This window comes from Palaemon carinicauda, chromosome 13 (genome assembly GCF_036898095.1).
Source record: "Palaemon carinicauda isolate YSFRI2023 chromosome 13, ASM3689809v2, whole genome shotgun sequence".
NCBI lineage: Eukaryota > Metazoa > Arthropoda > Malacostraca > Decapoda > Palaemonidae > Palaemon > Palaemon carinicauda.
In genome coordinates, this window is record NC_090737.1 from 139,890,437 (window position 1) to 139,905,762 (window position 15,326).

General features: G+C 36.4%; 1 protein-coding gene and 1 long non-coding RNA gene across 3 annotated transcripts in view; one reads left to right on the top strand and one right to left on the bottom strand.

The window, feature by feature from the left end:
* The window catches only part of Srp54 (splicing regulatory protein 54), a 40,989-nt gene extending 34,288 nt beyond the window's left edge, over positions 1 to 6,701 (top strand). For both annotated transcript variants that reach the window (XM_068385999.1, XM_068386000.1), the window contains 3 exons: positions 111 to 233; positions 4,560 to 4,698; positions 5,568 to 6,701. In XM_068385999.1, the coding sequence (XP_068242100.1) occupies positions 111 to 233; positions 4,560 to 4,698; positions 5,568 to 5,705 (400 nt within the window). In that variant the 3' untranslated portion in view covers positions 5,706 to 6,701. The remainder of the gene's footprint in view (positions 1 to 110; positions 234 to 4,559; positions 4,699 to 5,567) is intronic.
* The window catches only part of LOC137652541 (uncharacterized), a 282,636-nt gene that overhangs the window by 205,847 nt on the left and 61,463 nt on the right, over positions 1 to 15,326 (bottom strand). The window lies entirely within an intron of this gene.

Consider the following 15,326-nt stretch of genomic DNA (forward strand, 5'->3'; position numbering starts at 1 on the left):
ATTCATATGATATATAAAATTTAAGACTTACATTTGAATATAGAAAAAATTATATACATAATCATTTGTATTCTTTTATCGTGGAACTCTTTCTTCTTTAAAATCTTAAGGTCCCATTCTCGGAGAAAATCTCGCAGCAAGTCGAGATCTCGCCGCGATCGATCCAGAGAGCGTCGTAGGTCACGCTCCCACGAACGAACGAGGAGGAGATCGCGTTCTACTTCTAGATCAAAGTAAGGGATAAACTATGGTTTTGAAACTAGGGACAGTACAGTACTGCCCTCTTATCCACGGTTAATAAGTTTTGTACAACACTTTTTGTTAAATTTCTTTCTTTTGTCCAACCACTTTAACTTTTTTAACTCTCTGTAACTGCTGGGTATTCCCCAGAACCAGGGATTATAACCTAAATTCATCAATCCTATCACGATCCCCCTTCCCTCCCTCTATTGGCAAATGTCTGCAGATGATAAGGAGCGCCAAGCTCTTCAGATAGTTCAAGAATTTATACTTACATTTACAGTAGTAACGAGAGGGGCAATCAGTAGAGAGCATGCCTTAGCCATGCCAAGCAACCTTACTTTGCTGTTAACTCCTCTGCATACTTGTACTTGGTATTTTCTTCAAAATCTAGTAGATTTATCCTTGTGTCATAGCCCAAATGTCTATTTAGTTTTGTTGAAATTGGTTCTGTAGTCTTTTGCGTAATGTTCACAACCAAAAGATAAACTAACAAAATATTTTCCATTTACTTAACTTGGCGGTTTTATTAACCCTTTTGCCCCCACCATAAGGTGAAATTTCGAGCACATTTTGCTATATATATTTTTTAAATTGCTCTAACAGCCTTAATTTTTGTCATAGAGAGGTTAGTTTGGTCTCATTCTTTTGGAAAATGGCTGAAGTTTCTCATAGAATTATCAAAAACATGGAAATAACAGTGTTTTGCAAGAATGTACCGTTACGTCCTTTGGGGGCGAAAGGGTTAAAAGTACTGCTGCATACCTGTACCTAGATGGACTTTATCCTAAATGTTGGATTCATCCTTGGGTCATACCCAGCATAACTACCAAGTTTGGTCAAAATCAGTACTGTTGTTTTTGTGCAAAGTTTCTCACAATCAAACAAGCAAATAGATAAACGACGACAAGGGTGAATATGTTAATCTTCGATTTTGACGAAGGTAATAAATGTGTGCAAATAACAGCACAGTAATGTATTGTAATAGTAATACAGCCCAGTATTACATACATATACCAAGGCACTTCCCCCAATTTTGCGGGGTAGCCGACATCAACAAATGAAACAAAAACAAAAACGGGACCTCTACTCAACGTTCCTCCCAGCCTGACAAGGGACTCACCGAGTTCGGCTGGTACTGCTAGGGGTGCCACAGCCCACCCTCCCACATTATCCACAACAGATGAAGCTTCATAATGCTGAATCCCCTACTGCTGCTACCTCCGCGGTCATCTAAGGCACCGGAGGAAGCAGCAGTGTTTCTAACTATTAATATTATCTCTTTCTATAACTAAATACTGTAGTACTGTATTGATAATTTGATACAAGTTTCTCGTTTCCTGACTTGAAAATCATTTTTTTTTTTTTATTATTGAATCTGTTTAAACATATGGTGTCACTAAATATGCCCAAATCTTCCCATCATTTTTCATATTTCACTGAAAATTCATACCTATTTCTCCCTTCTTTCCCCGAAAATTGGGAAAAATTCTCGGGAGTTTTTTTGGCTTTAAAGTAGAGAGATGGTAAGAGTGGGCTTCCCAAGTGTTTGTTACAGGACGCTAAAGATACCGACGAGCTAAAAACTTGATAAAGGCATTACACATGAAAATAATTAGTCTCAAGATATACATCATTATCATCATCATCTCCCCCTACGCCTATTGACGCAAAGGGCCTCGGTTGGATTTTGCCTTTCGTCTCTGGCTTGAGCTTTTAAATCAAAACTTCTCCATCCGTCATCTCCCACTTCACGCTTCATAGTCCTCAGTCATGTAGGCCTGAGTCTTCCAACTCTTCTAGTGCATTGTGTAGCCCTGTTGAAAGTTTGGTGAACTAATCTCTCTTGGGGAGTTCCAAGAAATGTTTTAATTGAATAATGACTAACAATATTGATATTTTCTCTCTCAGAACCTAGATATATGTAAGGGAGTCCGGTGGCTTACTGAGAGAGATTGAGAGAGAGAAAGTGAGAATGTTAAGTATACATACATACATATACCAAGGCACTTCCCCCAATTTTGGGGGGTAGCCGACATCAACAAATGAAAGAAAAACAAAAAAGGGGACCTCTACTCTCTACGTTCCTCCCAGCCTAACAAGGGACTCAACCGAGTTCGGCTGGTACTGCTAGGGTGCCACAGCCCACCCTCCCCTGTTATCCACCGCAGATGAAGCTTCATAATGCTGAATCCCCTACTGCTGCTACCTCCGCGGTCATCTAAGGCACCGGAGGAAGCAGCAGTGTTACTAACTATTAATAATATCTCTTTCTTTAACTAAATACAGTAGTACCGTATTGATAATTTGATACAAGTTTCTTGTTTCCTGACTTGAAAATATTTTTTTTTTTTTAATTGAATCTGTTTAAACATATGGTGTCACTAAATATGGCCAAATCTTCCCACCATTTTTCATATTTCACTGAAAATTCATACCTATTTCTCCCTTCTTTCCCCCAAAAACTTGATAAAGGCATTGCACATGAAAATAGTTAGTCTCAAGATATACATCATTATCATCATCATCATCTCCTACGCCTATTGATGCAAAGGGCCTCGGTTGGATTTCGCCATACGTCTCTGGCTTGAGCTTTTAAATCAATACTTCTCCATTCATCTCCCACTTCACGCTTCATAATCCTCAGTCATGTAGGCATGAGTCTTCCAACTCTTCTTGTGCATTGTGTAGCCCTGTTGAAAGTTTTTTGAACTAATCTCTCTTGGGGAGTTCCAAGAAATGTTTTAATTGAATAATAACTAACAATATTGATATTTTCTCTCCCAGAACCTAGGTACAGTATATGTAAGGGAGTCCGGTGGCTTACTGAGAGAGAAAGTGAAAATGTTAACCCTTTTACCCCCAGGTTATTTGGAAATTTCCAACCCTTAACCCCCAGGGGTTATTTTTTTTTTTTTCTAAGAACATTTTGCAGTATATTTTTTTAAAATTGCTCTAACAGCCTTAATTTTTGTCATAGAGAGGTCAGGTTGGTCGCATTCTCTTGGAAAATGCCTGAAGTTTCTCAAAAAATTATCAAAAATATGCAAATAAAAATTTAGATGGCAGTTTTTTGCAAGGACGTACCGGTACGTCCATGGAGGTAAAGGGATGAGTTTTGTGAACCGTACCAGTACGTCCTTTGGGGGGCAAAAGGGTTAAGAATGAATGTTGATAATCTTGAATGCAGTTATAGAATTTAAATGTTCTTATTTTATCATGAGTTTGAAGAGTTCTGTTTTAAATTAGTTTGTGATTTTAGGTTAAGAAATAACAAAGCTAGAATGTAGAATTTTTCTTTCTATTATAGCTCTTTCAACATATGAAAAATAATATCAGATATGCTCATGTCTGTGCACCATTATATTTGTAGATTTTCAAAGTATTTCCCCATTCATTGCAGCGTTCCTGTTAATGAAGGATTCCTTGTTAGATATTTTAACTTTATTATTCTTATCAATGAGATTACTAATTAATTTTGCTTTACATGTGTGTTTTTTTTATTTTTCATAAGGTGAAATGCCAGACTTGTAGAAGTATTTGAAAGCAATAAGTTTTTTTTGCAGTAACTTTGAAGCCATTTGATGTAAATGTAGGGGAATGGGTCAGTGACTTGTTATTTTAGGAATTTTGTTTTTCTAAAAAGAGAAGTACACTCACTTTGGACATTTTGGCAACTTAGACCATTTTTCTTATGGTGATACACCAGAAAGTTTTCCAGAAGAAGTGGATATGAATGTGTTGAGAGAATGGAAAATGGCTGTCTTCTAAAGAAGGTGATGAATGCAAGAGTTGATGGGAGAAGTACAAGAGGAAGGCCAAGGTTTGTGTGGATGGATGGAGTGAAGAAAGTTCTGGGTGGTAGGAGGATAGATGTGAGAGAGGCAAGAGAGCGTGCTAGAAATAGGAATGAATGGCGAGCGATTGTGACGCAGTTCCGGTAGGCCCTGCTGCTTCCTCCGGTGCCTTAGATGACCACGAAGGTAGCAGCAGTAGGGGATTCAGCATTATGAAGCTTCATCTGTGGTGGATTACAGGGTAGGGTGGGCTGTGGCGCCCTAGCAGTACCAGCCGAACTCGCTTTAGTCCCTTGTCAGGCTGGGATGAATGTAGGGAGGAGAGGTCCCCTTTTTTGTTTCATTTGTTTGATGTCGGCTACCCCCCAAAATTGGGGGAAGTGCCTTGGTATATGTATGTACACTTGTAGTAGACAGATTGCAAAACAGTAAATTAAGTCATTATCGTCTCATTTTAACATCATTCCGCAAGGGTTAATCTTGTTTTTTTCATAATCATTCATATTATTATCATGTTTTCAGGAAAGATTCTCGACGTGACCGGAGCCGAAGCCGAGATCGTAAAGAAAAGGACAGGGATAAGGAAAGGCAGAAAGAAAAAGATAGGAAAGACAAAAAGAAGGACAAAAGGGAGAAGGATGAAAAAAAAAAAGAATCAAAGGTACAGTGAATAATGTTTTATCTATTTTTGTTGGTTTTGCAGCTTAGTTAACATACAGTACTGTATCATTATACATTTTTTTAAAGTTAGTGTACTGGTATATGTTTTTAATATTTTATTGTACTCTAGTCTGAGCAAAGGAACTTTCATACTAAAAGTGTTCTATTTTAGTATTGTCGAGTTTATTCTTCCATATACGTTACTATATGAAAATAAACCCTGAGTACTTTATATATCATCAGCGCAAGCCAGAACAGTCATTAAGGCATGGTAGAAAGTTAGGAATAGTTCAGGAGGTTTAAATTTAACCCTTTTACCCCCAGGCTCTTTGGAAATTTCCAACCCTTAACCCCCAAGGGTTATTTTTTTTCAAACACATTTTGCAGTATATTTTTTTCAAATTGCTCTAACAGCCTTAATTTTCATCAGAGAGGGGTCAGGCTGGTCTCATTCTCTTGGAAAATGCCTTAATTTTTTCAAAAAATTATAAAAAATATAAAAAAAAAATTTTATAGCATTTTTTTGCAAGGACGTACCGGTACGTCCATGGGGGTAAAGGGATGGCTTTTATGAAACGTACCAGTACGTCCTTTGGTGGTAAAAGGGTTAATGTGTGATGGAAAGTCTGTAGAACTTCTAGTTGTTCTTATGCAAATACATTTATAATGGGTGAGAGAGGGATTTTATTTGCAATCAGGGTCTGATAAAGGGATGAGGATGAGTTTTGTGAAACGTACCAGTACGTCCTTTTGGGGTAAAAGGGTTAAGGCATGGTAAAAAGTTAGGAATGGTTTATGCAATTATAATTATATACAGCAGGTTTAGATTTAAGAAATACTAAAATCGTCTAAGATGTTTTGTTTCCGCAGGTGTCCCGAGATTATGATGAAGAAGAACAACTGGGATATGACGGAGAGGACGACAAAGGAAAAAAGAGGGAGAGAGAGGAAGAAGATACTAAAGATAAAGATGAAGCTGTTGATATGGATATTTCAAATTCACCGTAGACCATTTCTATCATTTCTTCGTCTGTTTGAGTTCAGGCCAAAGCACATCATTATTTAGTTTGATCTGATGTGTCGAGCTGGACTTTTTTTGACCGTTTATTTCTACTGATGTACCAAACTGGACTCTTGACTTATAGTTCTTAAGAGCCAAAATATATATATTCTTCTTTAACCACTGAGTGTTACAAAAATTGTGTAGTAAATACCTGTATTTGAGTAATGGGCTGAAGTTAAAAAGAATTAATTTTTACAAAAAGTAACTTTTCTTTTTTTTCCACTATAGATGATGCTTTTGAAAATTGTTAGCTATAAAGGTTGTTTGGAGACATTCCTTCTACTGTATAACTTTAAAATTTATTTTAAAAATTCAGTAGCTATTAAAGAGCTGTTTTGATTTTTTTACTTTAATGTGCTAAGTACATTTTTGTTTGTATTATTTATTTTATATTGCTATAATTCTCCATTTAAATTGTGTATCACCGAAGCTTCAGGGTTTAAAATCTCTCATTCTTTTTTCTATTATTTTTGGGGTTGAAGTGCTGTGTGGTAACCAAAGTTTTTACTGTGTACGGATAAGACAGGGAATACAATCTGACGAAAGACTACGCCTCCCCAAAAGTAAGTTTTTCCTTCGTCCATCTTTGGCCATTTTGAAAATATCTCAACTAGTACGATGTCATAATCCAAGTGTCATTTTAAAAGATTTGTTATTAAATTTGGCACTACAAAATTTGCTATGAAATTTAGTTTGAAAATTTTATTTAAACTAGAATTTTTACTAATTTTGAAATACCTGTATAAGTATATTAGTAGGACAATTTGTTGTGGTCAAATTTACCATTACACATGAAAGAAATTATGCCTAATTCTTTAAAAACGTAAATAAACTATATAGTTTATTCTGGTTAGGCTTTTTAGAATATTTTCCATTGGTGGTTTATTATATTACTGGAACACGTGAAAAATAAAAACAATTTAAAAAATACATTTATATGATGAAGGGTTTCTCTACTGAAAAAATAATTTACCTACTCCTAGTATTATGTGTTCTATATCTTAAGAAAGTCCTCAACATACAAACTTAAGTTGCAAGGAGCTGTTTGTTAAATTTTGTCACGTTTCATATTGCATATGTCATCTTGCTTATTGTATTGAATTATATAATTATTATTTAGCATATGAAGCTTCATTTGTGTTGGTTAATGGGGGGAGGGCGGGCTGTGGCACTCTAGCAGTACCAACCGAACTCGGCTGAATCCCTCGGCAGGCTGGGAGGAGACAAGAAGAAAAGTCCTCTTGTTCATTTTTTATGTCGGCTACTAGCCAAACTCGGCTGAATCCCTCGTCAGGCTGGGAGGAGACAAGAAGAAAAGTCCTCTTGTTCTTTTTTTATGTCGGCTACTAGCCAAACTCGGCTGAATCCCTCGTCAGGCTGGGAGGAGCGGAGAGAGGAAGGGACCCTTTTGTTCCTTTGTTTGATGATGGCTACCCCCGAAAATTGGTGGCAGTGCCTTGATTTATAGATAGATTATGTACTTTTGAAAGAATATTTTAGATTTACGATTTCAGTTTGACTTGTGTTTGTATCTTCGAATTTTGGTAAGTTTAGGACCTTATTTATTTACTTAAATTATTTGAATATCAGTAGAGTTATGAATTACAGACTTTTGTCTATTCATTCCTTCCCTTTTCCACCCACTTGATCACAAAACTAAGGTTGATTCTGTATGTAGGAAAGTTACCCAAATCTGTAACTATTTATAAGGTGCTCGTACAGTACTGTATGGAGGAAAAGTCATGATACCTGAATTCAGTGGTTTTCGTTTGAAAGTCACTAACTTGCAACTCTTGTATTCTTCACATTTCTAATGAGACTATGGTAGGTTCCCGCGAAGAAACATTTTGAAACTTCTCTCAATAGAAGAAGGTTTATTAAGCATGTTTTTGAATTATTAATGCTATAATTTTTATCAAAATATTGGCTAGATCATTATGGAGAAATTAACACTAATCTTTAATGATGGTAAAAATTGAAAACCTAAATACATAACTCTTTTACCCCCAGGCTATTTGGAACTTTCCAACCCTTAACCCTCAGGGGTTATTTTTTTTTCAAGCACATTTTGAAGTATATTTTTTTTTAAATTGCTTTAACAGCCTTAATGTTCATCATAGAGAGGTCAGGTTGGTCTCATTCTCTTGGAAAATGCCTGAAGTTTCTCAAAAAATTGTCAAAAATGTAAATAGCAGTTTTTTGCAAGGACGTACCGGTACATCCATGGGGGTAAAGGTATGAGTTTTGTGAAATGTACCAATACGTCTTTTGGGGCTAAAAGGGTTAATGAATCTGACTTTTTAGCCACCATAGTAATGTATTTAATGTAATAAATGTATCAGAGATGTGGTTGTGGTCAATGTAATGGTCTTGATCCGATGAATTTTTTAGAGAGACCTAGAAGGGATTGGTTTTATATGTTTATTCTCTACGACGATCAGCATACAAGTGGGTATCACAATTCAAATTTCAAATTAGCACACAACAAAATGCATGTACAGGGAACTCGATAATCATTGGCTAAGCATTTAGGGGCGGGGCTTATCAAGCACTGTCGACTAGTACATCCAGCCTTTCTTTTTTTAATAGAAAACGTTATCGTGATGTTCCTGTAAGCCGATATATCAAATCAGTTTAAATCAATGTGTAAAATTAAGTTGAACATTTACAAAGAAGTGAAAATCAGGAAAAGAAAACATCTTATGTTAATCTTTAGCTGAACTGATATACTTTTTTTTTGTAAAAGAAATGTATCAGGATTTATTATTACATACCAATGATACACATTTATGAAAGTAAATGTAACACTTTATGTTAAGCTCCAACTTCCAACTGAACTGATACACACATTTAAAAAAGTTAGACTATTTTGTTGGAAGGATAGAGTGAGGAAAGCCCTAGGTAATAGGAAGATAGATGTGAGAGAGGCAAAAAGGCATTTTAGGGAATAGGAATGAATGGCAAGCAATTGTGACGCAGTTCCGATAGGCCCTGCTTCTATGCGAGTCACCTTGGTAACCGCTAAGGTAGCAGCAATAGGGGAATGAGGATATGAAGCTTCCTTTGTGGTGGATTACGAGGGAGGGTAGGCTGTGGCACCCCAGCAGTACCAACCAAACTCGGCCGAGTCCCTTGTCAGGGAGGGAGGAATGGTAAGAAGAAAATTCGCTTTAGTCTTTTAGTTTTTTGATAGGATTAGTGTACATCCCTCAAGTTTTTTTTAATACATAATGTTGAAAAAACAAACTTCTGAATTCTATGTAGTTGTTCACAGTATGTGTATGTTTAGTTTTTTTCATCAGTCATTCTTGCAAATGTTTTGAACATTAAAATGAAAGTTTGAAAACCACAATTCTTCACATACTATGATACAAAAGAATGCTATATAGCTTATGTATAAAAGGGGTTTTGACGTAGGAAAAATCTATTTTTGGCCTCGAACCATGTCGTCCTGGTTGAAGTTCCCTTCGGCTGCTTCCTACTGTATATTATTTCTGCGAGTGATATTACAAGAGATTTACCGTCGGGTATCACGGGGTTCTAACCTCTGGAACGACTATCCGTAGATATCGTTTATAATCAGGGACGTATTCGTAGATAACCATAGATATCTGCACCCCCAACAGACTTTATCTAGTATGACCTGCTAATGGACACAGCACTATAAAAAAAGAAACATTCTTTAACACAACTAAAAGTTTTAATCCCAAAAACAATTTGGAATTTTACGAGGTCTCTTTGAATGCCTTAACAGTGGGTGATGTATATTGTCTTGGCGTTTCTGAGTTTCTGACTCAGACAGAAAAAGATGCGCACCGGATTTTCTGGACTGCAATTGTTTGAAGTGTGAAGCATCTTGTGTAATTATCCGTCCTTTCACTGTAATCATAGAACCTTTCCAACAAATAACTCTGCTGGGCGTGGAATTAAATGTTGTCTCGAGTTTGTTATAAAACCGTTGCCTAACAAACATGCTGTCTCCGGGTTTTAGCATACAGTACATCGTTTAGCTTTACGACGATTATCAGCGCATCGTTTGGTTTAGCTTATGTGTTAGGGTCTTTTATAATTTCTTGTCACAGAGAATTGGGGCATTTTAGTCTTAATCTTACGATTAAACATTATTTCCGCAGAAGGCAGTCCAGTACTCAGTTGATGAGGAGTACTACGGTAGTTTAAAAGAAACTTGCAAAGCTCTGTTTTGTAATTTTTACCTGCTGCTGAAGTTCTGATGGTTTTAGCTAAAATCTTCATGATCGCTTCTGCTGTTGCATTCGCCATCGGATGTAACGGTGTTATTTTACAATGATTATACTTGTAACATTCTGCAAATTCCGAAAACATAAGACTGGTGAAAGGTGCACCACTGTCTGTCTTCAGGTCCGGGATGCAAAATATACCAAAGACTGTTTCTAAGTGTTTGAATCACTGTCTGAGCTGTGATGCTTATTAAACACATTATATCTGGAAGTCTGCTATAATCATCTCTGGTAATCAGGGAATGATCGCCTGATGGGAACAGACCACAGAAATCCATGGATACTTCACTTGGTGATTTCTTATGTAAAGGGGACGGTTTTAAAAGACCTGGTGTAGCCTTTGATGAATGACATGCATGGAATACGGTCCTGGCTTACTAACCCCACACAATTATTCATAAACGGTAACCAAACTGTATCTTGTAACAGTGATTTGCATCGCATACGGCCTTGGTGACCTTCGTAAGCGAGGTTAACTACTTGTCGCAGAAGATTTTCAGGGATACAAAGCCTGGTACCACACAATAACATCTGCCCTTCTTTGACTGACACAACTGCCAGCTCTTCCGATAATTGCTGGTAAATGCGATAATTATTATCTTTATGGCACAGTTCTTTTAACCAAGCATTTTGAACAGCATCTATGACACATTGCATAATAGTCCGAACTGATAGCTTTTTCAACATCTGATGGTTAATGATATTGGCATTGCAGAGTGAGCAATGAATCACATAATCTGGTATACTTTTGCTCGGATAATCTTGAGCAATAATATAACATCATTAAACTCCCTGCTACTTGACTTAAAAGTTATATGGTGTTAATTTTAACATCCATCTTTCAAGACAGACTGACTGGATTCGTTTCGTGTTGTTGAAGACCGACTCTAGGGAACAGTGGTCTATGGTTAATATGAGCATCTTTCCGAACAAATACAGATAAAAGTGTTGGCAACGCCATAAACAAGCCAATGCATCCCGTTCTGTTTGACTATACAGTTGTTTTACCGGGCTCGATGGTTTGCTACCGTATGATACAATTTTATTCTCCTAAATCAAAATTGCTGAAATGCTTGTTGGTCTTGCATCTACCCATAATTTTGTGTACTTCTTTGGATCAAAGTATGTCATAATACTATCATTACCAGTGTGCACTTAACCCTTTTATCCCCAAGCTATTTGGAACTTTCCAACCCTTAACCCCCAGGCGTTTTTTATTTATTCAAGCACATTTTGCAATATATTTTTTTTAAATTGATCTTAACAGTTTTAATTTTCATCATGAAGAGGTCAGGGTTGGTCTCATTCTTTTGAAAAATGCCTGAAGTTTCTCAAAGTTATCAAAAATATGCAAAAAAATGTAAATAGTTTTTTGCATGGACGTACCGGTACGTCCATGGGGGTAAAAGGGTTAAGCAAATAGAATGGGTTTTCCTGTTGAGAAGTCTATTCAAACGTCATTTTCTGCTGTGTAAGTTGACGCAGGATCTTTGAAATTGTTGAATAGTTGTCTATGAACCGTGATACATAGTTGATAATGTCAAGGAAATTTCTTACCTCAGCTTGACTTTTAGGCCTCTGTACGTTTTAGATGTATTCGACTTTAGCAGGATCTGTAAAAATTCCGGCTTCTGAAAATATGCAAGTGTAGAATCTTAATTTGCTTTTCCCAAATTCACACTTACTTTTGTTGAATGTCACATTCTTTTCTAAAAGTTGTTCTAAGAACGCTACAAGGTTTGCATCATGCTCTTTGCGCATTTTACTGTCAACTATAATATCATCACTGATATTTGAACGTCTTGTGCAGTCCTTGTATACTGTAATTTCCCTGATTTCTCTCTGAAATATTTCTGGTGCAACGGAGAGGCCAAAATTTAGGCGTTTATACCTTCACAGACCAACATGAGTGGCAAACAGTCATATTCCTAGATTCTTCTGCTAACTCTAGCTGGTGAAAAACTTTGTATAAATCTACTTTTGAAAAGACCCTTGACATATTTAACTACAGGACAATATTGTTCACAGTTGGCATGACACGCCTCTTGCATTTGAGAGTGTGATCTACTTTCTCATGTTCACACAAAGTCTGATTTCATTGGGAGTGTTAAGTTTAGGTGCTACCACAAGGTTTGATACCAATGGAGTAGGGCCATCTACTTTCTCATTGATGTGTAGTTTTTCGAGTTTCTCGAGTTCTTGTTCGACTTGCTCTTGCATGTGAAATGATATGCATCTTGATGGCTGGGCTGTAGGAATAACACTTTCGTCAGTGTGAAATTTTATTTGTTTGTCTTTTGGCTTTCCAAGGCCATTAAACACAGGCCTATACTTTTCAGTTCTGAATGCCTATAACTGGGTACGGCTTTGATGACTAGTCCATTACCCAGCTCGACTGCAGTTTTGTAGCTGATTGGTGATTATGTCGAGTTTGGTGTCACATGAAAGTTGGCTGTTGTGTATTTCAAACCCGAGTCTATTGTAAATATATATTTCCCATTGTACAGTATTGTACTGTATATGTAACCGTTTCTCTTATCCAAATACATATGCCTTGATTTTTTTTTTCTTTGCATAACTGGTTTTGGTTTCATCTTGTTAGTGATAGACTCGTGTAGCATGTTTATACTACTTCCTGTATCTATGAGCACTTTCCTTTCCACACCTTGTACTTTTAGTGACATTCTTGGGATTTTCTTGTTCGTAATGAAATTCAGTTGTTTCAATTCAAATGTCACAGCCGTATCAAAACTATTTCATTGACACCACCAGGAGAACTGTTACTCCAGTGTTACTTCTGACATACGCATTGACCCATCGACGGTGTGTCCTGTTTGGTTCTAACTGTTTACTACACATAACGATAAAGTGATATTTCTTAGGACTATAATTACACAATTTTCCGAAAGCTGGACACTTACCATTTTGGTGTGGGTATTCGCCACCACAGTTTCTGCCCATTTGCATGTTCATTTTTTGAAACAGTTGGCCTTGACTATGAAGGTTTTACTTTACATTTACTTAATTTTGTGCCTAATTTTGTTCACCAGCTCATTTTCTCATTGCTTTTTGACTGTCTTTCTGCAATTTCCATCGCTCTTTGCCGCTGTCAATAAGTTGGTTAGAGATTTTTATTCTTCTAAGCACTTCATTCTCAGTTTGTTTGAGAGACAACCATGAAAAATCTGGCTTTATGTTTCACTGTCTTCATTTCCAAACTCACAGTTTTCAGCCTTTTGTCTTAGTATAGCAGCATACTGATTAATTGATTTCTCCATGTGTTGATTTTTGAAATTCATACCTCTCAAATTCAAATTCTTTGTTCTTCTTCGGTTGAAAGTAATTGCCGCAGAAGTTCATGTCACACGAAGGAACCAGGATGACTCTAATAGCTCCGTTCTGGCCGTCAAGAAGCTGGTTTCCAGAGGTACTGGAATGGATGGTAGATGTCCCGAGAAGCCTTCCCTTAACACCACTTCTCAGACAACCTCACTTGGCACATGTTTATTCTTCACCTTGTTGTAGTTAGAATCAGTCGCCCCAAAGTAAGTGTTTCATATATTTCGGAAACCTTGGCGCCTGCATAGTGCAGCAAAACTGCTTTTTTTGCATTTCTTTCCCTTAATATCAGTGCAACAAATAAATTTTCCGTTTTTGAAACACTTTTTCTGAACTCCCAGAGAGCTTTCTTCGCAGTGCACTTCAGATATTGGAAATGGTGTTGATGATGCCATGATTTCACTATTGATAATAAATCCCATTTTTTTTTTTTTAATTGCTTTGAAATCCCCGTTGCCAAAAGTAATAGTCTTGACCTATTGAAGGATGGTTTAGACAGACCCAAGAGGGATTAGTTTTATACGTTTATTCTCTACGATGATCAGCTCACAACTGACTCAAAATTCAAATTTCAAACAGCACACCACAGAATGCGTGTACAGGGAACTGGATTCTCATTGGCTAACCCTTCTAGGGGCAGGGATTAACAAGCAGTGCCGACCAATACAGAATTTTTCCCATGGCCACACACAGTCAACGATGAAAAAGGTTAACTTAGAACAATGACTGGACCTTTTGTCTAATATTTCTGGCTATCAAAGAATTTAATAGTAAGCTCCCATGGCTAATCATATCCACCTATGAATTGTTTTTAGTGATGTAGTTGATTGAGACATATAAAACTTCCTTAATACTTGTCCAATCTATTTTCACTTTTGGGGGAAGTGTTTATCCTGATCGAAAGCATATGAAGCTATTTTTATGACTAGCGAAATATTTTTTGTTATAGTGGTAATATTTTTTAAGTTCTGCCTAGTTACAGGAAACTCCTTGAATGGTTTAAAAATTTCCTGATAGTTAAACCTTTGGTCGTCTTATGTTAAGACATTCTCGGATAATAGTTATACAGTATACAGTCCCAGCTACTCTATATACATTCTTATCATGATTAACTTTGTAGATGGTTGGAACTCATCTACTTAATGTGCAATTATTACTAATTTTATATTTATAAGAAAAAGTTATGTAGGGAGCCTATCATTATAACGATCAACTTGATAAAGTTACGGCCAGCTTACATGTTTGAAGAGTTGCCCCCCAAGCATAGCTTGCCGCTTTATTTTAAAAAATTTATTTTAAATACAACTATATATGGAATGTGTTCATATACATTTATACATATATGTAAATGTATGTATGTATATATACACAGCAACAATGAACATGGATACGAAACCAAACTAAAGTAGAGGATATTCTAAGATATAAGAAAAAGAAATGGACATGAGCAGGACATATAATGACAATGGCAGATAATAGATTGTCAAGAAGAGTAACATTATGGGTCCCTAAAGATTGCAAACAAATCGGGGGAAGGAAGTGAAGACGATGGATTGACAAGCTAAGAAGGTTTGCGGCTGCAGAGTAGAATGGTATAGAAAGACCATAAGTAGACGTGTTGAAAGGCTTGAAAGTTTAAAGGCCGCTCATGAATGTCAAAGGCAAGGGACAGTGACGTTACCCTATCAAGTAGGACAATGCTCTAGAGACTGACCGTATGTCATATGATCAGCACCCAAGCTGCTTCTCTACCCAAGCTAGGACCAAGGAGGGCCAGGTAATGGCTGCTGAAGAATCAGCATATATATATATATATATATATATATATATATATATATATATATATATATATATATATATATATATATATATATATATATATATATATATATGTATATATTGAGTTGTTTATATATATGCATGTATACATTTAAATATGTTTATATGTGAATACAGTATATGTATGCA